Genomic DNA, 24,483 nt, shown 5'->3' on the forward strand with positions numbered 1-24,483 from the left:
AGGTTAATCAAGGACACAACCCACCCAGCCAACACATTTTTTGTCCCTCTTCCCTCCGGGAGAAGGCTCAGGTGGTTGAAGACTCATATTGCCAGATTTGGGAACAGCTTCTTTCCAACTGTGATAAGACTGCTGAACGTATCCTGACCCAGATCTGGGCCGTACTCTCCAAATACCTGGACATGCCTCTCGGTTTTTTTTGCACTACCTTACTTTCCATTTTTCTATTTTCTATTTATGATTTATAATTTAAATTTTTGATATTTACTTATTTTTAATATTTAATATTTGTAATCCAGGGAGTGGGAAGCGCAGTATCAAATATCACTGTGATGATTGTACGTTCTAGTATCAATTGTTTGGTGACAATAAAATATGAAGTATATATTCAAATTAAGTAAGTAGTGCCAAAAAAAAGTAGTGAGATAATGTTCATGGGTTCAATGTCCACTCAGAAATCTGATGGCAGAGGTGAAGAAGCTGTTCCTGAATCGCCGAGTGTGTGCCTTCAGGTTCCGGTACCTCCTCCCTGATGGTAGCAATGAGAACAGGCCATGTTCTGGGTGACGGAGGCCCCTACTGACAGAGTTTTTCTTGTTTGTGTTACAACTGACCTTTAAGATTAACTCAGCATTTTCTTTTCCTTTTGCTATCCAGCAACTGGTGTGTTCGTAGGTCTAGCTTTGCTTACTTGTTCTTTAGCCTCAAGTATACACTATACAGGATATAAAGTGCTTTGTGACATTCATCGGTCCTTGAAGGTGCTATGTAAACAGTTCTTCATCAAAGGGATCTTTTTTTCTTCTCTTTAATTATACAAAATATTGCCACACAATGTAACTTTTCTGTTTACTGTTGGTCTTAGGGAATTGCTGAATGCCCATCGAGATAACCTGGGAACACTAGTGAAGTTTGTCATTTTTAATGAGCTGTCAAATGCACGAAACCCAAACAACATGCAAGTCCTTTACACGGTGCTGCAGCACAATCCTGAACTAGCCCCCAAGGTGAGTCCTTACATACCTACCTTGTGCACAGGCAGTCCAGTAGATTTGGTGGCATGTTTGGTGTTAAAGAAGATTTGCTATTTTTGTCCCTGAGAAGGTCATAATAGATGCTGATTGTGTCAATTCATTTAAGAACATAGGCGAGTAGTGCAACAGGAGCTTTCCTAACTTGGGTTGCCAGCATTCTCATTCTGCATAGGGCACTCTGTTTAAACAAAAAATTGGACTGCCTCATCTTTTTTTCCTTAAAATCTTCCTGACTGGAACTACAAAGGTTGAGTCTCAATTTTGTGCTGAGTTTTTCCAGCAAGGCAGAACAAGTCATGCCCACAATCAGCTGGAACGTTTACCCCTGACAAAGTCGGTTGTCAGATGGTGCCACTGGGACACAGTGGGACTAGATACATGCTGAATGAGGGGAAAATATTCATGTTTGTAATAATATAGAAAGAGTGAAGTTATTATTTTCCTGTTGCCTCAAAATCTCTGGCTAACTGTCCCTGGAGCTGCTTAACCCATGCACTCTGTGAATTGAAATACTTTTAAGTTAGTACAGCACTGTGGGACTCCATGAGGAGCACAGACAACAGTGCAAAAGATGCCACTGCTAGCATAGGTCATGTCAGCACTAGATGCTTGGACTTAGCAGGAACCAGGGCAAATCTCAGAATTAATATCACATGGAATGGAAGACTGAATCATTTAAAATCAACATTTGAACTGTGATGAACCTCTGCTGGAAGAAATAACACATACAATTTGTCCCTCAGTTTTTAAATAAATAGTGGAAACTCAACTCTCCCATTTAGTGACATTGTCCTCTCTCCAGTACCTTACATAACCTTTAAATCCAAAGCTCCACCTGTCTCAACTTTGCTCATTGACTGAAGTAGAGAATAACAAAGGTACACTATGCGAATGATGTTCTCTTATGGGCAGACTTAAATGGCTGTCCACTTAGTTTGTGATAGTATCCTTGGACTTGTAACTGTCAGATCTACTTTGTCAACTTCTCACAGACTTGTAAATTTTCAGCATTCAAGTCAGCGAGTGTAGGCCTATGGTACTTCACCAGTCATCATGGAGGACAATCCCCTTGCTGCAGGAATCAGTCTTACAATTAGTCTGGTATTCTTCCAAGGTAAAGAAATCTGATTCTAATAGATCAGATTTTGGTTCTGAAGATATTTTGCTATAGCAATATAGGATCTTAGGAATATCAGAAGAATGCAAGATACTTTCCACAGTGTGGTGAAAAGTTTAGAATTGAGACAAATTGCATGGATAAATATGGTAAACATTGTTAGTAATGGGTATGGAAGGATGTACTGATTGGGCTCTAGTGGTTAACGGGGCCGGTAATGTTTCTCTTTGGATACCAATAATTCATATAGATGCTAAAGAAAAATACAATTGTTTAAGTAGTCCATTGCCATCACTTGTAATTTTCCTTTTCTTCCCTTTCCAAAGTAGATTGAAGATCACTAAAGCTACCTTTACTGAGGATAATTTAATGATCACAGCTTAGAAACAAAAGTTGACATGTTCCTAATCTCCCCAAGTTAAGTCATTAGTCACCTGAAGTTTGAATAGTTCCATGAATTTTTATGTGTTGGTGATGGGCAGCTTGTGGTTTGTCTATAATTGTTTTTTGGTAGTTACGTAAATATTATTATGTGTCTCATTCTGTGCTGCATTCTCTCAGTATCTAGCTATGGTGTTCCAGGATCTGCTAACCAATAAAGATGATTATCTTCGAGCATCTCGAGCTTTGCTGCGGGAAATTATTAAACAAACCAAACACGAGATCAACTTTCCTTCCTTTTGTCTGGGCCTGATGCAGGAGCGGAAGGAGCAGACATATCTAGATATGGAGTTTAAGGTGGGTCCTTGTTCTTAGTACACGTACATGTTTATAGTCTAATGAAGCTGACCGAGTGCTGAGTCCTTCCATTTTAGGAGATCGAGATAAGCATCTTTATTATCTGCTCCCATCCAAATCATTGACAGAGTCACGCAGTGTAACTGTTGGCATCACAGTAGCCTCTCTTAGCCATTTTTCTTTAGCAACTAAGTTTAGAGGGGCTGCCTGACCAAGCCAATGTGGCTGTGGTTTCACAATAGACTGCACTGAGCTCTGAGGTACGTTCACTATCTTTGAGATGGTCTTGAACCTTTTACCAGTTTTGTGTTTCTCTATTATCATTTCCCTGACTTGTCTTGAATGCTCTTTTGTCTTCATTTTGGTATGGTTTGTTGAAAATCTACTAAAATGTTGGGTCTTTCAGAGAGAAGGGAATTTATTCTTACGAATTCATTGAAAATAGGTGACCCTCCAATTTTCTACATCAACAAATTTGCTGAGTTGGTAAGGTAGTATATAGTAGTGTACCTGAGGAAAGTTTGGTTGTTTCAGCCTCACAATTTTGATTTTAATTTTTAATAAACTGTTGACAAGTTTTGGAATTTATCTGTTAATTTGGCATCATGCACAATGTTTTGTAGGTTAGCACAAAAAATCCTACTTCAATATAAAATTTAGAAATTGAGACAGTAAAATGTGAAAATAGTTGTGGAGGCTGAATACTTTTTCAAGACACTGTAAGTCACTTGGACCTGATGGAATATACTGTATCTGAAGAGAATATGGAGGCATTAATAATTATCTTCCAGGAATCACCAGATTCTGGCATGGTTCAGGAAGACTCAAAAATTGGAAATGTCACTCGACCCTTCAAGAGGCAGACGAAAGGAAACTATAGGCCAGTTTGCCTGACCTCAGTGGTTGGGAAGACGTTAGAGTAGATTGTTAAAGATGATCTCAGTATACTTGGAGGCACATGACAAAATAGGCTATAGTCAGCATGGCTTCCTTAAGGGAGAAGCTTGCCTGACAAATCTGTTGAAATTCTTTGAGGAAATAACAAACTGGATAGTAAAGGAAAACTGGCGGATGTTTACTTGGATTTTCAAATGCCTTTGACAAGATGCCATACGTGAACATGCTTAAAAAGGTAAGAACCTATGGTATTACAGGAAAGATATTAGCATGAATAGAACATTGGCTGATTGGCAAGAGGTAAAGAACAGGAATAAATGGAAACAACAGGAATCTGCAGATGCTGGAAATTCAAGCAACATACATCAAAGTTGCTGGTGAACGCAGCAGGCCAGGCAGCATCTGTAGGAAGAGGTGCAGTCGACGTTTCAGGCCGAGACCCTTCGTCAGGACTAACTGAAGGAAGAGTGAGATCTTTCAAATCCCTTACTCACTCTTCCTTCATTTAGTCCTGATGAAGGGTCTCGGCCTGAAACGTCGACTGCACCTCTTCCTAGGAATAAATGGAGCCTTTTCTGATTGTCTGATAGTGACTAGTGGTGTTCCACAGGGGTTGTTCTTGGGACTGCTTTTTATGTTGTATGTCAGTGATTTGGATGACAGAATTGAAAGCTTTATGGCCAAGCTTGCAGATGATATGACGATAGCTGGAGGGGCAGGTAGTGTTGAGGAAGCAGGGAGGCTGCAGAAGGACGTAGATTCAGAAAATTGGGACAGAAGTGGCAGATGGAATACAGTGGTTGGAAGAGTATGGTCATGCACGTTGGTAAAAGGAACAAAAGAGTAGACTATTTTCTAAACGGGGAGAAGATTCAAAAATTCGAATGGCATAGGGGCTTGGAAATCAGTGTGCAGGATTCCCTGAAGGTTAACTTGCAGAGTGAGTCAGTGATGAGGAAAGCAAATGCAATGTTAGCATCCATTTTGAGAGGGCTATAATATAAAAACAAGGATATAATGCTGAGGCTTTATAAAGCACTGGTGAGACCTCACTTGGAGTATTGTGAGCAGTTTTGGGTCTGATATCTGAGAAAGGATGTGCTGACATTGGAGAGGGTTCAAAGGAGGTTCACAAAAATGACTCTGGGAATGAAAGGCTTATCATATGAGGAGCATTTGATGGCTCTGGGCTTGTACTCACTGGAATTTGGATGAGGGATGATTTCACTGAAACCTATCGAATGAGATAATGAGATGAAGAGTCTTTAGAGTGAGATCACTGGTTGTGGGAACAGATGGACAACTGAGTGTGGCTCTCCTCTTTTGTTCAGTAGCCTGATGGTTGAGGGGTTGTAACTGTTCTTGAACCTGGTGGTGTGAATCCTGAGGGTCCTGTACCTTCTATCTGATGGCCTGGGTGGTGAGGATCTCTGATGATTGCTACTGCTTCTCGATGGCAATGTTTCACATAGATGTGTTCTAGGGTTGGGTGGGCTTTACCCATGATGGACTGGGGCGAATTCACTACCTTTTGGAAGATTTTCCATTCAAAGGCATTGGCGCTTTCAAACCAGGCCATGATGCAGCCGTTGACTTGCCAATTTTTACTGATGCACCATTCTCTCTGGATGCATCGTGGCTTGGTATAGCAACTGCTATGCACATGGAGCAGATTGACTGTGTTGTTTATTATGTTCTCTCTGTGTTGTTCTGCTGAGCATTGTGATCATGCTTTGTTGGCACTGGAATACTTGCGGGCTGCCCCCAGCACGTCCTTAGGTTGTGTTAGTTGTGGACACATTTCACTGTATTTTTCGATGTACACATGATAAATAAATCTGACTATGAATTTTATCAGTATTTGTGTATGTATAGCTTTTCATAAATTCTATTGTATTTCTTTATTTTCCGGTAAATGCTTGCAAGATCGAGGTCAAAGGTTAAGGGTGAAAGTTGAACCGTCTAAGAGGAACATAGGTGGAAACTTCTTCACTCAGAGAGTGGTGAGAGTGTGGTTCAAGCTACCAATGCAAGTGGTGCAAGAGATTTTAAGCAATGTTTGGATAGGTACATATATACATCGGTATTGAGGGTGATGGTCTGGGTGCAGGTCAATGGGACTGGACAGTTTGAATGATTTGGCACAGGCTAGATGGGCCAAAGGGCCTGTTTCTGTGCTGTACTTTTCTATAAATGAATATTGAAAGGCCTCGACAGAGCAATGTAGAGAGGATGTTTCCTATGGTGGAGGAGTCTAGGCCTAGATGTTACAACTTCAAGAGCAGAGGGGTGTCCACTTAGAAGAGAAATGAGAAGAAATCTCTTTACCTGGAGGATGGTGAATGTGTGGAATTCATTGCCACAAGCAGCTTTGGAGGCCTGGTTATTGGGTGTATTTAATGCGGAGGCTGATAGATTCTTGATAAGTCAGGACGTAAAAGGCTTGGGAAGAAGGCAGAAGATTGGGTTTGAGAGGGAAGTCGATCAGTCATGGTCAAATGGCAGAGCAGACTCAATGAACCGAATGGCCTAATTCTATTCCGTGGTTTACAATCTTATGTTTGCCCTATATACCTGAATGGTTAAATGTTAACACATAATTGAAACGGTGTTAGATTTTCACAGAAACAACCACTTGGTCCATCTTGTACATGCCATTGTTTTTGTTCTACTCAACCCTTTTATTGACTCGTTCCATTGCATTCTGTAAACATGTCTATTCCATTCTTTGTCTTCTTATCAGCTTTCTCTTGTATTCATTTGTTATTCATCTTAGCTCTTCCATGCGGTAACAAGTTCCACATATGTAATTCTTTATAGAAAGGAATTTTGTTCTGTTGTTTAGTATTGTAGTTATTGAAAACTGTTTTGTTTTCAATCTTCTCCGTCTTTATCAAGTCATTATTGTAAAGACTTGTATCTGGCTCATTGTTGTGTCATGGAGCTGATCTTCATTTGTCAAACAGATATCAAACTGTCTCTGCTGCCCTCTTGCAAGTCAGAAAACATGCAGTAACATGCAGAATGATCTGCCTATGTTTTCATATTTACATATGGCTTGCAAATTGCAACTGAGCATTTGAATACTTTTTAAAAATATATATTTTTAAACTATTATTGACTGACTTTTGCAAACTGTGGAAACTGCTGCAGCAATTGTCATTAAGTTGTATCAAATTTATGATTTGATTTAGATTAGAGGTGTGCTTAGGGGAAGAGACAGGTGGTATGATTGTGGGTGGGTCATTTAACGCAGCCCCAAGCAATGACATGGTGGGTGACCATTAGGATGGTAGAATCAGCAATCCTTTTCTTGTCACAGTTCTTGAATTGACATAATCTTATTAGACTGATATTTCCAGAATCAGTAAGAGACTCTGTTTGCATATTGTCATATCCTACCTCAATTCAATTTATAGACCGACATAGCAGAAAGGCAATCATCAGCAAGAAGAAATCTGTCTGAACCTGTGTACTTAATGCCAGGAAACTGTCAGGACAATTATCTGCCCATTGATTGGATTCCCAGTTGTCCTCTGCAATACAACAAAAAAGCCAAATGAATGGCGTTAGGTGGAACTTTAACTTGCTTTCTTGGTTCTATAGGAGCGCTTTGTGATTCAGGTGACGGACCTGTTGACCCTGTCAATGATGCTCGGGATTACAGCTCAAGTGAAGGAAGCAGGGCTTGCTTGGGACAAAGGCGAGAAAAAGAGTGAGTACAAGTAGCTGATGGTTAATGGACCGGAAAATAGATGAACAAATTTTCTCTGCTCTATAGCAGGTAGCAATCCTTAAAGATGGAATGGTTAGACAAAGTGGTATTGTTTGTGATATACAATCATAGAATTTTTAGAAATTTATCATAAAGCAAAAGTAAAATTTGATCCCTCCCAATAAAAATGCTAGCCACCCTAATAGCATGTTCCAGCGTGAAACACACAGCATTCCAGCTGAACCTCAGTGACATCACCTGTTGCTGAAGCTGCAGAACCTACTCTGATCTTTCACCACTCTACACCTGGGCCTCTGGCTACCACTTTTTGTCGTTCCTCTCTTGAGCAAACCCCCATGTCCATTGAATGTGCTGGGGTCCATCTTTGCTGTGTACCTGGCCCTCTAGTCCCTACTCTACTCTTTCTTCCTACTCTTGGGTGGAGCCTGTGTCTGCTGGATCTATACAGGTCCACAATTGTTCTAGACTTTTGGAGATGTAGTCATGTAGAAAACACTCATCACCTTTGTCATAAGATCTGTCATGCAGCAATGGGAAAAGAACCATATCATTTGTTTTAATGTTATGAAGCGATCCTACTTTGCAAAATATCTTTGAATACTGACTTTATTGTGTTAAATTAAAAAGGGCCATAGTGAAAACTTAACTGTACCAAAATAAAGTTCAACAGGCAGATGAATGTTGATTACTGGCCTTTAGTTGGCTGTTGAACCCTATCAACTTATGAAATCCAGGCAAATTGATCTCATTGTAATTGCCAAGTCTGTTTTTTTTAAAAAAAAACACAGCTTTACTTTCTCACCTTGGAGTCAAAGGTGATGGGCTCAAACCATGCTCTGGACTTGAGCACATTTATTTATTTGTTCACTCATTCATTTATTTAGAGATTCAGCATGGAAATGGCTCCTCCAGCCTGACAAGCCATGCCACCCAGTAACCCACCTATTTAACACTAGCTTAACCATAGAACAATGTACAATGACCAACTAACCTATTAACCGGTATGTCTTTGGGCTGTGAGAGGAAAACAGAGCACTGGAGGAAACCCACACGGACACAGGGAAAACGTACAAACTCCTTTCAGATGGCACTGGAATTGAACTCCAAACTCTGCCCCAAGCTTTAATAGTGACATGCTAACAGTTATGCTAACGTGGCAATCTAGATTGATACCATGGAGATACTAAATCAAGAGATGGCATTAGTTTAACTTGACATTGTGGTCAGTGCAGACACCTTGGGCTGAAGAGCCTGTTCCTGCAGTGTATTCTTTGATGTTCACAGAGACTCTAACATTACTGTTAAAGAGCCTAGGAGTTTGCCCTAGAATCATGGTCGGTATTTATCTGTCATCCAATGTTACTAGCAGACAAAATTCAGTAAGTGCTGGAAATCTGAAATAAAAATAGCGAAAGCTGTAAGTACTCAGCAAGTCAGCTAGCATCAGAGTTAATGTTTCAGATCAAAGAGAAAGCAAAGGTTCTGATCCAGGCTCTTTGATCTGAACCATTAACTGTTTCTCTTTCCCTGATTATGCCCAACCAGCTGAAAATTTTTGGCATCTTTTTAAATCTCACAAAAACGGTTAATCTGGATTTTATGTAAAATTTCTGGTTATGTGAAAATTCTGTAAATGATTATTTAATATTTTCATAAATTGGAAGGATTAATAGTCAAGACTATTTAATTGGCTGTAAAGTGTTTTGGGCGCTTTAAGATTATAATAATTATTACATAGATTTCGATTCTTTAAATCAATTGAGATTGAGATGGAAGCCTTAACTAAGGCTTTCAAGGTTCCATAGAATTACAGATCTGTGGAACCTGGATGCTTGTGTTTACAGCTATGCTAATATTCTGTATGCTAATATTCTGTATGTTTTCCTTATTAGAATTATTAGGTCACCTGTGTGATTAATATCCATAAAATTGCACGTTCTTCTGGGGCATGCATTAATATAAAAAGTGAGAATCACACTGCTGCCAGTAGCATTTTCATAGTGTGCAGCAACAGTGACACCTTTACATATTGTGCTCTGCATAGTTACATAGGGCTTCATTATTTTTCATTTGCTTATACTTTTGGTATCCTTGTTAATCTGATAATTTTGTATTGCAATGCATTCATTCAGCAGAGATTTTAAACATGACCTGATTAATGACGAGATGCCTATCGCGGCTGAATGGAACTGAATTATGCAGGTTCAGAAAGTGTCAGAATTCTTGTGTGCTTGATTTCAACTGACCAGGAATTCAAAATCAGTGGTTGAATGTTTTATTTTAATATAGATGAGTTTTGCTGTTGACCTGGGCTGCCGTCTGGGGAAGTGAAGTTTGAACACGGAGGAGCAGTTTCAAGGGGTTGTCTGGCCTTGTTCTGTTCAATTTTTGTCTACATTTTTGTGTTCTGACATTGTGTTGACAAATCTAGTTCGTGGAAGTGTGAAATATATTTGTTTTCTCTCTCTCTATTATTTCATTATTCCTCTCACCGTTACTTCTGGATAAAGACCTGGAAGGGCTGCGTGCGTTTCAGACTCAGATTGCAACCATCCAGCGAGATGCGGTGTGGTGGTTACACACAGTGGTACCAACTGTCTGCAAGCTGAATCCCAAGGATTACATCCATTGGTAGGTGCTGTGTTGTGGTGACTTGGAGGAGAGGGTTTGGAATAATTATCTTTCAATATTGGTGATTAATGCTTGCAGAGGTGGCTGCGTTCACTTTTTCGTATTTAGTATTATTGGAATTGTAAGTGTAACCAATAGCCAGAAATAATCAGAAATATACTCAGAAATCTGAACTGGGAACAAGCTGCCGCTGTAAGAATAGATGGAGAAGTGAGTTAGTTTACGGAAATCAAGAGAGGCGTTAGACAAGGGTGTGTTTTCTCCCCTGATTTGTTTAATGTTTACGGTGAAACAATATTACAAAAAATAAGAGACATCTTGGGTATCAAAGTTGGCGGTGAAAACATCAATAATTTTAGATATACGGATGACACTGTGTTAATTGCAAATACGGAGGAAGTACCACAAAACTTAATTGATGTAGTTGTTGAAGAAAGTGCAAAAATGGGTCTATCTATCAATTGCAAAAAAGACAATGTATGGTGATATCCAAAAAGAAGGAGAATCCTATCTGCAGGCTGAGAATAAATGGGGAAGACATAAAACAAGTACAGAACTTCTGCTACTTAGGAAGCTGGGTGACATCAGATGGCAGGTGTGACATGGATGGCAAAAGACACCTTTACGAGAATGAAGAGTATACTGACCAATACTAAACTAGGCATGACAACCCGCCTCAGAGCACTGAAATGTTACGTTTATCCAGTTATGTTATATGGCTCAGAATGTTGGACAATATCTAGTAACATGAGGAAACGAATTGAAGCAGCAGAGATGTGGTTTTTGAGGAGGATGCAAAGAATATCATGGACAAAATGAATATCTAATGAGGATGTCATGAACAGAGCAAGCACAATAAGAGAAATAATGTATGAGATCATGAAAAAGCAATGTGACTTCATTGGACATGTGATTAGGTAGAATGCACAGTAATTATGGGAAAGATTGAAGGGAAGAAAGCAAGGGGTAAGGCAAAGACAAATGATGATGGAGACAGCAGCCAGACAACTGGAAATGACAACCACTTGACCCGAAACAGGAGTGTGTGGGCCATGGAAGTCAAAGCTCAAACTGGGCATGGCACCTGATGATGATGATGAACCAATAGCCAATTTCCCTCACATCCTTCAGTAGTAGGGACCAAAGATAATTTCTTCCCTTGAATGAGTAAGGAAGGTTTACCTGGTGTAGTACCTGTGTTGAGTAGAGCTAATTGGAGCACTCCCTAAATAGAATGTAAAGCAACCTCAACCAAATGGAAGTTTAGTGTGGAGGGAGGAGGATGAATCTGGTGGAAGTCACCTGCTTCATTGAGTTTCTTTGGCTTAAAATCACTGATTGGAATGCATATGAGCAAACACAGGGAGTACCTTGTTGGATTACATTGAACCTTGGGTATAACTTCTGGACAGACCTAGCATCAAAATAGTTTGGTGTGATAATGTCTATAGAGAGATAGAGACCAGAATGTGATAGAAAATGAGGGCTTTCGCAATCTCTTCCATTGATGTAATGCACTAGTCATGAAGAAAAGGATAAATACTGTTAGAATCATAGCTAGAATATTAACTGTGCCAGTCGGGAGTGGGAAATTCCCTGCTGGGAGCACAGGAATGGGAGAAAAATATCGTAATAATACCGGAATTTCATAATCATGGGATACACATTACCCTATGCGATACTTCAACTACTTGGTGCTTGGGTAAAGCTCCTCTTTAATGACCTAATGGAGAATGAGGAGGAAAAGGAAGCATCTAGTCATTAAGATTAAGTACACAAAAAGTGTAAGCAAGAGGTTGTGTACAGGGAATTCCAGGTTTTGAACTAAATTTAAGAGCAGGACTAAAATGCTTGTTATGTAATTATTCATAATATGAAGAAGCTTTGATAGTTCTGAATAAAAAAAAACATGGAAACAGAAAATAGGTGCAGGAGTAGGCCATTCGGCCCTTCGAGCCTGCACCGCCATTCAGTATGATCATGGCTGATCATCCAACTCAGAACCCTGTACCAGCCTTCCCTCCATACCCCCTGATCCCTTTAACCACAAGGGCCATATCTAACTCCCTCTTAAATATAGCCAATGAACTGGCCTCAACTGTTTCCTGTGGCAGAGAATTCCACAGATTCACCACTCTCTGTGTGAAGAAGTTTTTCCTAAACTCGGTCCTAAAAGGCTTCTCCTTTATCCTCAAACTGTGACCCCTCGTTCTGGAATAACTTAAAAGGGAAAGAGGATAAGAGCTGTGTGTCTCGCAAGACGATCCAGGTATTCCCTAACTGGAAACCTTGGATGAATTATGAGGTCAAGTCCCTTTTAAAGGCTAGAGCTGTGGCTTTTAGGTCCGGGATACCTGTCGCTACACGGAATCCAGGCGTGAACTCCAGAAAGCCATTAAGGGTGCCAAGAGGCAATATTGAGCCAAGTTGGAAGCCCAGGCTAACCAGCGGGATGCCAGTAGACTATGGCAGGGTCTAAATGAGATCACTGGGCGCAAAGAAAAGGCTGGGAATATCAATAACTGTGGCGCTTATCTTCGTGACGAACTTAACATATTCTACGCAAGATTCGAACAGAAGAGGAGTGTCCCGCTCCCTCTGGATGAGCCAGACCTGGTGGCATCGAGATTCATCGTCACCGAGGAAGACGTTAGAAGGGCTTTCCTGAAGATAAATCCAAGGCAGGCAACAGGCCCAGATGGCGTCCCGGGACGGGTCCTCCGGGCCTGTGCAAGCGAGCTAGCTGGAGTGTTGGCTGACATCTTCAACTGCTCCTTGCTTCAGTCTAAGGTCCCTTTGTATTTTAAGAAGGCAACGATAATCCCAGTGCCGAAGAAGAGCAAGGTGGCATGCCTGAATGACTATCGACTTGTGACTCTGACATCAATTGCTATGAAGTGCTTCGGGAGATTGGTTATGGCACACATCAACCACAGCCTACCAGTCAACCTCGACGCTTTGCAGCTCGCCTACCGGAGCAACAGGTCAATGGCAGGTGCCATCTCGCTGGCCCTACGTTCCTCCTTAGAACACCTGGAGAATAAAGATGCATACGTAAGGCTCCTTTTCATTGACTACAGCTCTGCCTTTAATACCATCGTTCTGATTCCTAAGCTACGGAACCTGGGCCTTAACACTCAGATCTGCAGCTGGATCTTCAACTTCCTCACAGACAGGACCCAGGCTGTAAAAATAGGGGACAAGTTCTCCTCTACAATCACTCTGAGCACCGGTGCCCCACAAGGCTGTGTACTCAGCCCCCTGCTGTACTCACTGTACACCCATGATTGTGCAGCCAAGTTTCCATCAAACTGAATATATAAGTTTGCTGCACCGTAGAAAGCATTCTTCTAAGGTGTATCACAAGCTGGTATGGAAGTTGTCCTGTCCAAGACCAAAAGAAGCTGCAGAAGATCGTGAACATAGCGCAGCACATCACACAAACTAATCTTCTGTCCTTGGACTCACTTTACACCGCACGCTGTCGGAGCAGTGCTGCCAGGATAATCAAGGACACGACCCACCCAGCCAACACACTTTTCGTCCCTCTTCCCTTCAGGGGAAGGCTCAGGAGGTGAAGACTCGTATGGCCAGATTTGGGAACAGCTTCTTTCCAACTGTGATAAGACTGCTGAACGGATCCTGACCCGGATCTGGGCCGTACCCTCCAAATATCCGGACCAACATCTCGGTTTTTTTTTGCACTATCTTACTTTACATTTTTCTATTTTCTATTTATGATTTATAATTTAAAATTTTAATATTTACTAATTTTTTACTATTTTTAATATTTTTAATATTTAATATTTGTAATCCAGGGAGCGGGAAGCGCAGAATCAAATATCACTGTGATGATTGTACATTCTAGTATCAATTGTTTGGCGACAATGAAGTACTGTATAAAGTATAAGAGCTACAAATGTAAGCTATTGAACTTTGGGAAGTCAAATTCTGATATGACATGTAGAGTAAATGGCAGGGACCTTGGAGACACCTTGGAGTGCAAGTATATTGCTTCCTGTAAGTGATAACCTAGGTGGATAGGATGGTAATAAGAGTATTTGGTATTGAATATAAGAGTTGTAACATCATGTTGCCGCTGCATAAAACATTGGTTAGATTGTGGTTCCAGTCACCACACTACAGGAAGTTCGTGGTAGCAAAAAGGCAAGTGCTGAAGAGGTTCACCAGGATGTCACAGTAGAAAGGAGGGCTGTAGTTATAAGCAGATATAGGAAAGGTTGGATTTATTCTTACTGAATCTTAGGAGGCTAAGTTGTGACCTGAAGAAGTTTATAAAATTATGAGGGGCATAGATAAGATGGGCAGACAAAGTGTTCCCAGGGCAGGGAAGTTTAGCAATACTGTAGATGTTGGAATTTAGATCAACAATCATACTGGTTGAAGAACTCAGTGGGCCTGGCAGCATCTGTAGAAGGAAATGGTGAGTTGCTGTTTTGGTTCAAGACTCTTTTAGATCTACAGTATTGAATAATACAGTGGCATTTAAGAGTGACAGAGTGTCAGGACCCAATGGTTTCTATCCCAGGGTTTCATAGTTCTCTTGATTTATTATGTTATGTTAACAAACACTGTTGAAGCAAGTTGGGAGATGAAAACCAGCAATATGGGAATGAGTTGACCTATTGGTAATTGGAAGATTGCTAGTTTGCCATTAAGGACAAAGTGGAAGAACTTACGGAACAGTTTTTGTTGATCTGTAGTAGATCATGTGTGAAAAATCTAATTGTTACTTTTGAAGAGAATGTTAAAGCAGTAGACAGAGAATGGCTTTTAATATTATCCCAAATGGGCTCCCAGACCCTATTTAATAAAGTCTCTCAGTAGAAATAGTTAACTAAATTAGAAGCTTAGGCAATGTGCTAGCATGTTTATTGACTAAGATTCAGGAAGAGAGAATATTGACGATGACACCATCTCAAATTTCCAGGTTCTGTAACAGCAAGGGTATATATTGGGGTTGCAAACGTCCTCATTTTTATATATGGCCATCAATGGTTTAGGGCAGCATGTCGCTAGAAGAATACTTTGGACTTTGTAATATCTTATAGACTTACCACAATAATATCTGAATACCAAAAATTAAAATAAAGATTACAGAAACTTTGAGCTGTGTTTTCAGTAATCCACTAGATTAAGAGTGATTCAGTGGACGATCTGAGGTATTAAAGGGGAACTGATTTAAAAAAACAGTTACCACAGTATGGGAACCTGAGACTGGTGAAGTGGTTTTAAAAAAAAAAGCAAGCCCTGAGGAATGAAGTTAGTGAGTGCTTTGATATAAAAAGTGATAGAAATTTACAACTGTGGTCTGCAGGTAGCAACTGATGTCAAATCGATTGTTAATCCAGTTCTAGGATTAATAAAGTAAAGCTAGCTTTATTTGTCACATGTACACCAAAACATACAGTGAAATGCATTGTTTGTGATGCATCAAATCAGTAACAATTGTGCTGGGCTGCCTGTAAATGTTGCTACACTTCCAGCACCAATGTAGCATGCCCATGACTCACTAGACCTAACAGTACGTCTTTGAACTGTGGGAGGAAACCCACACGGTTGTGGGGAGAACATACGTACTGCTTATAGACAATAGTGGGAATTAAACCACACGGTCATGGGGAGAACATACAAACTGCTTATAGCCAATGGTGGGAATTAAACCCTATGCTGTCATGGTGCCCTAATAGATGAAAGGTTATTGGAAAATGGCAAGTCCTAGGTATTAGGTTTCAGTTAAACTGTGATCTGTTTATCTATGAGAAAGGCTTGAAAGATTAAATGACCAACCCTTAATTTGGTGTTTCTTTAGCTAAAGCAGGACTGACTTTTTACTTTAGCTGAAATCAATTGCACATTCATCATCTTTTCTGGGAGACATTAAGCAGTCTTCGAAATATAATAGTGAGTGATAATAAGAAGGGATATTGTTGCAAGTGATTTTGTATGTCGATGAAGGGAATTTCTTTTTCCCTATGATATAGACAATTAACTGGGAATTTGCAGCATTTTCTATTTGCACGAGTTAGCACATTGTAATGGAGGGGGGATGGAATTGGTGGTGGGTGGAGGTTGATGGGAGGGTTTTTGCATCCAAGCTGGAATACCTAGCCACTGGTCGAAACTTCTACCAAGCCTACTGTTCTACTTACATAATGTGTGTCACAAATTTTTTAAATCACAATTTTAAGTGGGCTCCGCTTGGAAGTTGATGTGCTCTTACATGATATTCTGTGCCCAAGTTTTAAACACACTTTAACTATCTTCCTTGCAGTTTGCATAAGGTGCTTTTCACCGAGCAGCCAGAGACATACTACAAATGGGATAACTGGCCTCCAGAGAGTGACCGCAAGTAAGCAATTGTTTCCACACCCCTAGGGGTGTGTAAGCACAGTTCCCTGACACCATTCTGCTGAAGCATTTACAGCATCATCTTATGACTTTAGTTGTTGTTCAAATGCACAATCCAGATCTCTGGTTCTGTCTCTGCTTCTGTAATTGTAATTGCAAATGTAATTGCATCTTGCATCTTGGCAGTTGAACAAAAGGGGCTCAAGTGTCCTGGGTACGGAGGACTGGTGGTATCCAGAGCAGAGCTGGGCTGTTCAGTGCTGCTTCCTTACTAAGTACTAATAGAGTATGTGAGTGTTGTAATGTTCAATATCCATGCTGACAGATGAATAATGGTTCTCATTTTGATAATGAATCTAAAATGCTCACTTGTATATGTGCTATCTTTTGCATAAGAATAAAAGATGCAATGAGAGTTGGCTCAGAGAAGGCTCACTAAGTTGATTTCTTGCATGAAGGAATGGGCTTGTACTGATGCAGTTTAAAAGAATAAGTCGCAATCTTGTTGAATCATTAACATTATAAGACCATAATACATAGGAGCAGACTCAGGCTATTCAGCTCATTGAGTTTGCTCCACCATTCTGTCATGGATTATCCCCCTCAACCCCACTCTCCTGTGTTCTCCCTGTAACCTTTGACACCCTTTCTGATCAAACTCTGCTTTTAACATACTCAATGACTTGGCCACTGCAGTTGTCTACAGCAATGAATTCCACAGATTCACCACCCTAAGGCTAAAGAAACTTTTCTCATTGTTCTGCAGGCAGAATTCCAGATTCCTAACACTGGGTGTTGGGTGACAAGGTTTAAGATTTTAGCAATTGCTCAATTTGAATTTAGTGGTTCAGATTTTGTCAGGGAAGGTTGCTTGCTTGAGAGAGCACAGTTACAGAATACCCTGCCAAACACTGACTCTGACTCACAGAGCTGTGTCTGGATAAAGTACAGTTACAGAACCCCCCGTCAAACACTGACTCTGACTCTCAGAGGTGTGTCTGGATAGAGTACAGTTACAGAACTCCCTATCAAACATTGTCTCCACTCTCAGAGGTGTGTCTGGATAGAATACAGTTACAGAACCCCCTGTCAAACACTGACTCTGACTCTCACAGAGCTGTGTCTGGATAGAGTACAGTTACAGATCCCCCTGTCAAACACTGATTCCAACTCTCAGCAGTGTGTCTGGATAGAGTACAGTTACAGAACCCCCTGTCAATCACTGACTCTGACTCTCAGCGGTGTGTCTGGATAGAATACAGTTACAGAACCCCCTGTCAAACACTGCCTCCAACACTCACAGAGCTGTGTCTGGATAAAGTACAGTTACAGAACCCCCTATCAAACATTGTCTCCACTCTCAGAGGTGTGTCTGGATAGAATACAGTTACAGAACCCCCTGTCAAACACTGACTCTGACTCTCACAGAGCTGTGTCTGGATAGAGTACAGTTACAGATCCCCCTGTCAAACACTGATTCCAACTCTCAGCGGTGTGTCTGGATAGAGTACAGTTACAGAACCCCCTCTCAAACACTGACTCTGACTCTCAGCGGTGTGTCTGGATAGAGTACAGTTACAGAACCCCCTGTCAATCACTGACTCTGACTCTCAGAGGTGTGTCTGGATGAGTACAGTTACAGAACCCCCTGTCAAACACTGACTCTGACTCTCAGCAGTGTGTCTGGATAGAATACAGTTACAGAACCCCCTGTCAAACACTGACTCTGACTCTCACAGAGGTGTGTCTGGATAGAGTACAGTTACAGAACCCCCTGTCAAACACTGTCTCCAACACTCACAGAGGTGTGTCTGGATAGTTACAGAACCCCCTGTCAAACACTGACTCTGACTCTCAGAGCTGTGTCTGGGTAGAGTACAGTTACAGAACCCCCTGTCAAACACTGCCTCCAACACTCACAGAGGTGTGTCTGGATAGTTACAGAACCCCCTGCCAAACACTGACTCTGACTCTCAGCGGTGTGTCTGGATAGAGTACAGTTACATAACCCCCTGCCAAACACTGACTCTGACTCTCAGCGGTGTGTCTGGATAGAATACAGTTACAGAACCCCCTGTCAAACACTGACTCTGACTCTCACAAAGGTGTGTCTGGATAGAGTACAGTTACAGAACCCCCTGTCAAACACTGTCTCCAACACTCACAGAGGTGTGTCTGGATAGTTACAGAACCCCCTGTCAAACACTGACTCTGACTCTCAGAGCTGTGTCTGGATAGAGTACAGTTACATAACCCCCTGCCAAACACTGACTCTGACTCTCAGCGGTGTGTCTGGTTAAAGTACAGTTACAGATCCCCCTGTCAAACACTGACTCTGACTCTCAGCGGTGTGTCTGGAAAGGCAGACGGAGGGGGTCTCACATTGACTCAACTATCATTATTGGCAGGGCAGATAGTGAAACCTGCAGATGAGAGCAGCAGTGGAAGGTGGCATGCAATGCCCCCCAAACTCTGCATCGTTGGGAGTCAGAGGAGACGGCAGACACTGGAATATGGAACAACGCAAGGTGTTGGGGGGATCTCGGTGGGTCAGGCAGCTTCTGTGGAACAAAGTGTGGAGTCAGCATTTTGGGTAGAGAGAGCTGGTTGCTGCTATTAGGGCCAGTAATGAGGGCTGTGTCATGTTCAGGCATATATGCTTGGAGATACAGTTATGAGGGAGGTTCCCACGCAAGATGGTCAGAGTTGTTTCACCAGTGGAGGTGTCTAGGGGCTTGGTTTCAGAAAAAGGAATCTTTACTTAACGTAAGGATGAGGAGAAATTTCTATTTTGAAGATTCATGAATGTTTCGATAGGCCCTACAATATCAGAGCAGAATTAGGCCATTTGGCCCATCAAGTCTGCTGTACCATTCAATTATGGCTGTTTTTTTTCTCTTAATGAAATCCTCCTGATTTCTCTATTACCTCTTCACTCTCACTCCCTTACCAATCAGGAACCTATTGATGATCTCTGTCTTAAAAACCACAATGACTTGGGCTTCATAGCCCTTCTGGCAACAAATTCCACAGATTCATCACCCTTTGGCTGAAGAGGTTTCTCCTTATCTCAGTTCTAAAGTGATGTCCCTTTATTCTGAGGTTATGCTCTTGATCCTAGACTCCTACTAATGAAAACATTCTCTCCACGACTGCTATCTAAGCCTTTCAGTATACAATGAAATTCCCCCTTTCATCCTTCTGAACTCCAACAAATACAGGACCTGAGCTATCAAATGCTCTTCTTACCTTAAACCCTTCACTCCTGGGATCATTCTTGTGAACTTCCTCTGGATTTTCTTCAGAGCCAGCACAGCTTTCCTTAGCCACAGGGCCCAAAATTGCTGACAGTTGCTCAAATTCCTCAGCAATACAGCTTTGCTTTTATATTCTGGTCATCTCAACGTCAATGCTAGCATTGCATTTGCCTTCTTTGCTACTAACTCAACCTGCCTGTTAATCTTAAGCGAATCCTGAAGTCCCTTTGCACCTCCGATTTCTGATTTCTCTTGCAATTTAGAAAATCGTCTATATCTTTATTCTTCCTACCAAAGTGCAAGACTTTTCACTTCCACTTCTCTACTCCAGAAAACTGTGATGGCTGATATAGCTTTGGCTGATGGAGGGTTACAGGGATCTAACAGGAATATGGAGTATAGGCCAAAATCAGTTTTGCTAGAATCTTATTGAATGGCGGAGCAGGCTAGTGGCCACACAATCCACTCCTATACTATCTTTATGTCCTGAAGCTACAATTCCAGCAGTACCTAAAATCTGCTCTCCATCTGACCTCTCCTTCTGCATCTGATCTATCTCCAACCCCTTGCACACTTTTCTTCCCAAACCACGCATCCCCCAGAACATCTCATTTTTCCCCTTCCTTGCCTAGTCCATCACCCCTGTAATACCTCCCAGCATCTGTCCTATTTCTACCCTTCTCTTCCCCGCTGACTCCATCTGCTAATCTCCTCTCCTCACTTGGATCCATCTATAACTTATCAGCTCTTGCCTCACCCTCCCTCTCATCTCTTTATACTGCCTATCTCCCGTCTTTGGTCCAGATGAAGTGTCTCAGCCTGAAGTATTGAGTGTCCATTTCCGTCTACACATGCTGCCTGGCCTGCTATGTTCCTTCTGCAGCTTGTTTTTGCATCTTGTTTTCAAGGGCAAGTTGACCATTCCCAGTATTTTTTGTCAGTGATTGGTGGTGTTAGGGGGTGGGGAAGGCTAAAGAAGCTGGGATTATACATCTTGAAATTTGTCTGCTTATAGACAGCCACAAAGCAAGAAATTTGAATAACCTAATTTTTAAAAAAAGACCAAAAACTGCTGTGCAGAGAAAAAGAAAGAAATAAAACCACACACATTGTGTGTTTGATAGTTGAGTGCTAGAATTTTTTTTTCATGGGTAGATAGATGGCTTTTCTGTTTCAGGGAGAGCTGATATCTAGCGGAGACAGATTTAATATAATTGGGGTGGATGAATATTTATGCAGTGTGCTATGATCTACACGGCATTGCCTGCAAGGATGATGGAAGTAGTTTCCAATAGTAACTTTCAAAAGGAATTTGGATAAATACTTGAAAGAGGAATTATTAGCAGGGCTACAAGAAAAGGTGAGAGAAACAGATCAATTAGGTAGGTGTTCAAAGAATCAGCACAGACATTAGCAGTTAAATGTCCTTCTTGTGTATGAATCTGAGAACTGTAAACTCCTCATCTCTTTTCAGTTTCTTTCTCCGGCTGTGCTCTGAGGTCCCACTCTTGGAGGACACCCTGATGCGGATCCTGGTCATTGGATTGTCACGGGACTTGGCTCTAGGGCCGGCTGATGCCATGGAATTAGCTGACCACCTGGTGAAACGAGCTGCATTAGTGCAGGCTGACGGTAAGGTGATTAGTTTGATGCAGGGAGGTAGCACCCCACCCCCCCGCAACCCCATATTCACCCCATCCCATGGTTGACCTCCAAGGGTGTATGTAATACTTTGTTTAGTGATTTTGTCTAATCTGTAAACCAAGTTGGGTATATGCAGAAAATGTGACATTAAAATATGTACCTATATTATCATGCTTATTCTATTACAACTTTAAGCAAGTCTACGGGGAGTTTGGCCTCAACACGTAGGACATCAATAGAGTAGCTCCTTAGCAGCAAGCCAGCTAGTTTAAATAACGTTAGCTACGCTAATGAACGAATGACACTGTTAAACTCACCTCAACATGTCTTTTACATTTTAACCCACCATGGGCAATAGAAGAGTCACCGTTGCAAACAGTGCAGCGAGCAACGCTGTCATTATTTTTGAGCCCACTGTAAAGCCCACCCACAGAGAAAACTGATAGGTCTACTTAGCATGAAGAGAGACCAATCAGGATTCCCCCCTCCCCCCTCCCCTCTCTTAAAAAAAAATCGATTTCTGGGATATTGTATATAAATTCCAGGCATCAGGGAGTTGCTATCAATATGCGGGAGACTCCCGGAACTTCCGGGAGAGGCAGGATGTCTGTTAATGTGTGTTTGAGATGGGCATTTAACTCTTAGGTCAGGTGCAATAAAGTGTAGCACGTGGTCCTTCACATTTTGTAAAAGAATGGTTCTGTGCAGGCATAGAGCTTTGGAAATCCACAGCTGTGAATGTAACACGTGGTCCTCTGTCTAGTTTATCATCAAGGAATGTAATTATATTTATTTGTAGTCAGTGATTCAGTATGGAAATGTCAGTATAATGCATCATATAGCAGTATATCTTAAGTTACTGGCACAATGCTTTGAGATCTCCTGCCATGTTTAGTTAGAAGTCTCTTCACAACCAGAAAGTACAGTGTTGTTGCATCTATCCTTTTGAATCTCTCCATTATTTTAAACATCTCAGTTCTTTAAAATTTCTTCTCTATCACTTAAGGAGTTGCTAACAAAGTTTATACAAAGTGTCCTCAAAATTTAATCAATTAAGATAGATAATAAGTAGGTATAAATTCTTTTCATAGCCGAAAATCATACTGAATAAATGTTAACTTTTTAACACATTAATCAAAGCAGACTGCTGAAATTTCATAGGGTTCTGTGAACTACGTTAAGCCCAATGGATTATCTTGGATCCTTCTAATCCCACCATTCCTCTGTCCTTAGGACCCACCAAGTACCAGAGCTTGTCCAATGAATTATCTTGGATCCTTCTAATCCCACCATTCTTCTGTCCTTAGGACCCACCAAGTACCAGAGCTTGTCCACGTGCTGGGCCTGTCCCATTCTCCTCCTCCCTTCTGTCTGTTGCTGAGAATGTTTGTCACCTACTTAAGATTCTTTACTGAACTCCAGGTTTGCAGTTAGGAGTTTAGATTCAGCTAGGTAGCTACAGTAGGTGAGTTGGCAGTGGGATGATGAGAGATGGGGAAGAGAGAGAAAAAGCAAGATAGAATGGGGGAGTGTTAAGAGAGATGGACAATTACTAAACAGAATTCAGCATATCTTGCTCCTTCTTCAATGCTCTCTTAAAGGCTATTAAGGCAAACTATTCTCCATTGGTATATTTAAATAGGCTATTCATTGTCTACTTTTGTTTATTAGTGCAATTAAATTTACAATTTTTAAAAAAATTGTTGGATTGCTCTATTTAGAAAAAGGTCCTTAAAATGTCATAAAGACTCAACAGGTTATTGACATCCGTAAAGAATGATGTGTGCTGCTGTAGTTTTAACTGAAGTATTTGGAAAAAGCCTGCTATGGAGAAAGGTGTTGCTCAGTTTGTGCCAATGTAAAAGTGAAGCTCTTGACAAAGTACCTGAAACAAAGTCATTCCTGTATTGCTGTTGTGTAGCTCTGACTGAATTTTGCTTTTTATGCATGCAAGCAGGGCTGCACATATTAAATGATCCATAAAAAGTAAACTTTGTGTGTAATGTCATTGCACTAACACATTACTGGTTTTAAAATACTTCACTAATTAATGTCTGAATATTTGTTTTAGTGTCTCATTCCCACCTGGTTCTGTTTCTGAATTCAAATGGTTCAGGTCACTTCAAGTTACTGGTCCAGCAATGATGTACTATCCAATTAATTATTCTGCCTTAGTGGCAGTATTAATTTGTGTCCAATTATAAAGGCATAAAAATTTGTAATAATATCTCCCTCTCCCTTGTCAAATTGATAGTTCTGTGTCTATCTGCCTGCCTGCCTGCCTGTCTTTCATTGGGTCTTCTGTCAAAAAAAATGCAAGTACTTATAATCATGCAAGATGGTTAATGTATCGAGCAAATCTTTGAGTATTCAAAACGCAAGACTTGAAGAAATACCTAATATCAAGGTTTTTCATGCCGCGTTGACTGTGACCATTGAAGTAAAACATGATAACTTTATTCTCTGTTTATTTTGTTCTTTCTTTCAGATCTAGAAGTTCTTCACGTGGAGAGGGTTCAGCTGATTGACGCAGTTCTAAATCTGTGCACCTATCACCACCCTGAAAACATTCAGCTACCTCCTGGGTTTGCCCATTATCTTTCACCTATCCACAATGAAGCTGGTTTTTAAAGTTCAGAAGCAGCTTATAGGGGAACACTTCTTAAATTGCATTGATATTTTAGCCTCAGTTTTACAGCACAGAAGGAGGCCATTTGGCTCATTATATCTGTGCCAGGTTTTGATAGCTGTGCTATTAATCCTCACTTTTCTCCCTCCAAAATTCTTACCCCTCTTTCCCAATTTGAAATAATTGTCCTTTTATTTTAATTTTTGTAAGGTTCTACAGGATCTAGAAATCTACAAGTTCTAGAGGACCACTTGCTCTGTTTAAAAAAAACACACACACATATTCTGGCATTTCTAAGCAGTCACCCTGCACTAGAGTGGGAAATGACCTGCCTGTGTTTGGTAATTATTCAATGATTATCCCTAATAAAGTGCATGTGCAGACTTTAGAGTTGAACAGCATTCAACTCAGTACTGGTTAAGCTTATG

At 41.0% G+C, this 24,483-nt stretch overlaps 1 protein-coding gene across 5 annotated transcripts in view; it reads left to right on the plus strand.

The window, feature by feature from the left end:
• The window catches only part of ints1 (integrator complex subunit 1), a 143,003-nt gene that overhangs the window by 13,006 nt on the left and 105,514 nt on the right, over positions 1-24,483 (plus strand). For all 5 annotated transcript variants that reach the window (XR_011887223.1, XR_011887222.1, XM_072268403.1 and 2 more), the window contains exons 10-16: positions 866-1,007; positions 2,713-2,889; positions 7,393-7,501; positions 10,033-10,153; positions 16,449-16,526; positions 21,257-21,414; positions 23,915-24,011. Coding sequence is in view for 3 of the 5 variants with exons in the window: in XM_072268403.1 (XP_072124504.1) it covers positions 866-1,007; positions 2,713-2,889; positions 7,393-7,501; positions 10,033-10,153; positions 16,449-16,526; positions 21,257-21,414; positions 23,915-24,011 (882 nt within the window). In the remaining 2 variants the exon portion in view is untranslated. The remainder of the gene's footprint in view (positions 1-865; positions 1,008-2,712; positions 2,890-7,392; positions 7,502-10,032; positions 10,154-16,448; positions 16,527-21,256; positions 21,415-23,914; positions 24,012-24,483) is intronic.

The sequence above is a fragment of the Mobula birostris genome, chromosome 9 (assembly GCF_030028105.1).
Source record: "Mobula birostris isolate sMobBir1 chromosome 9, sMobBir1.hap1, whole genome shotgun sequence".
Taxonomy (NCBI): domain Eukaryota; kingdom Metazoa; phylum Chordata; class Chondrichthyes; order Myliobatiformes; family Myliobatidae; genus Mobula; species Mobula birostris.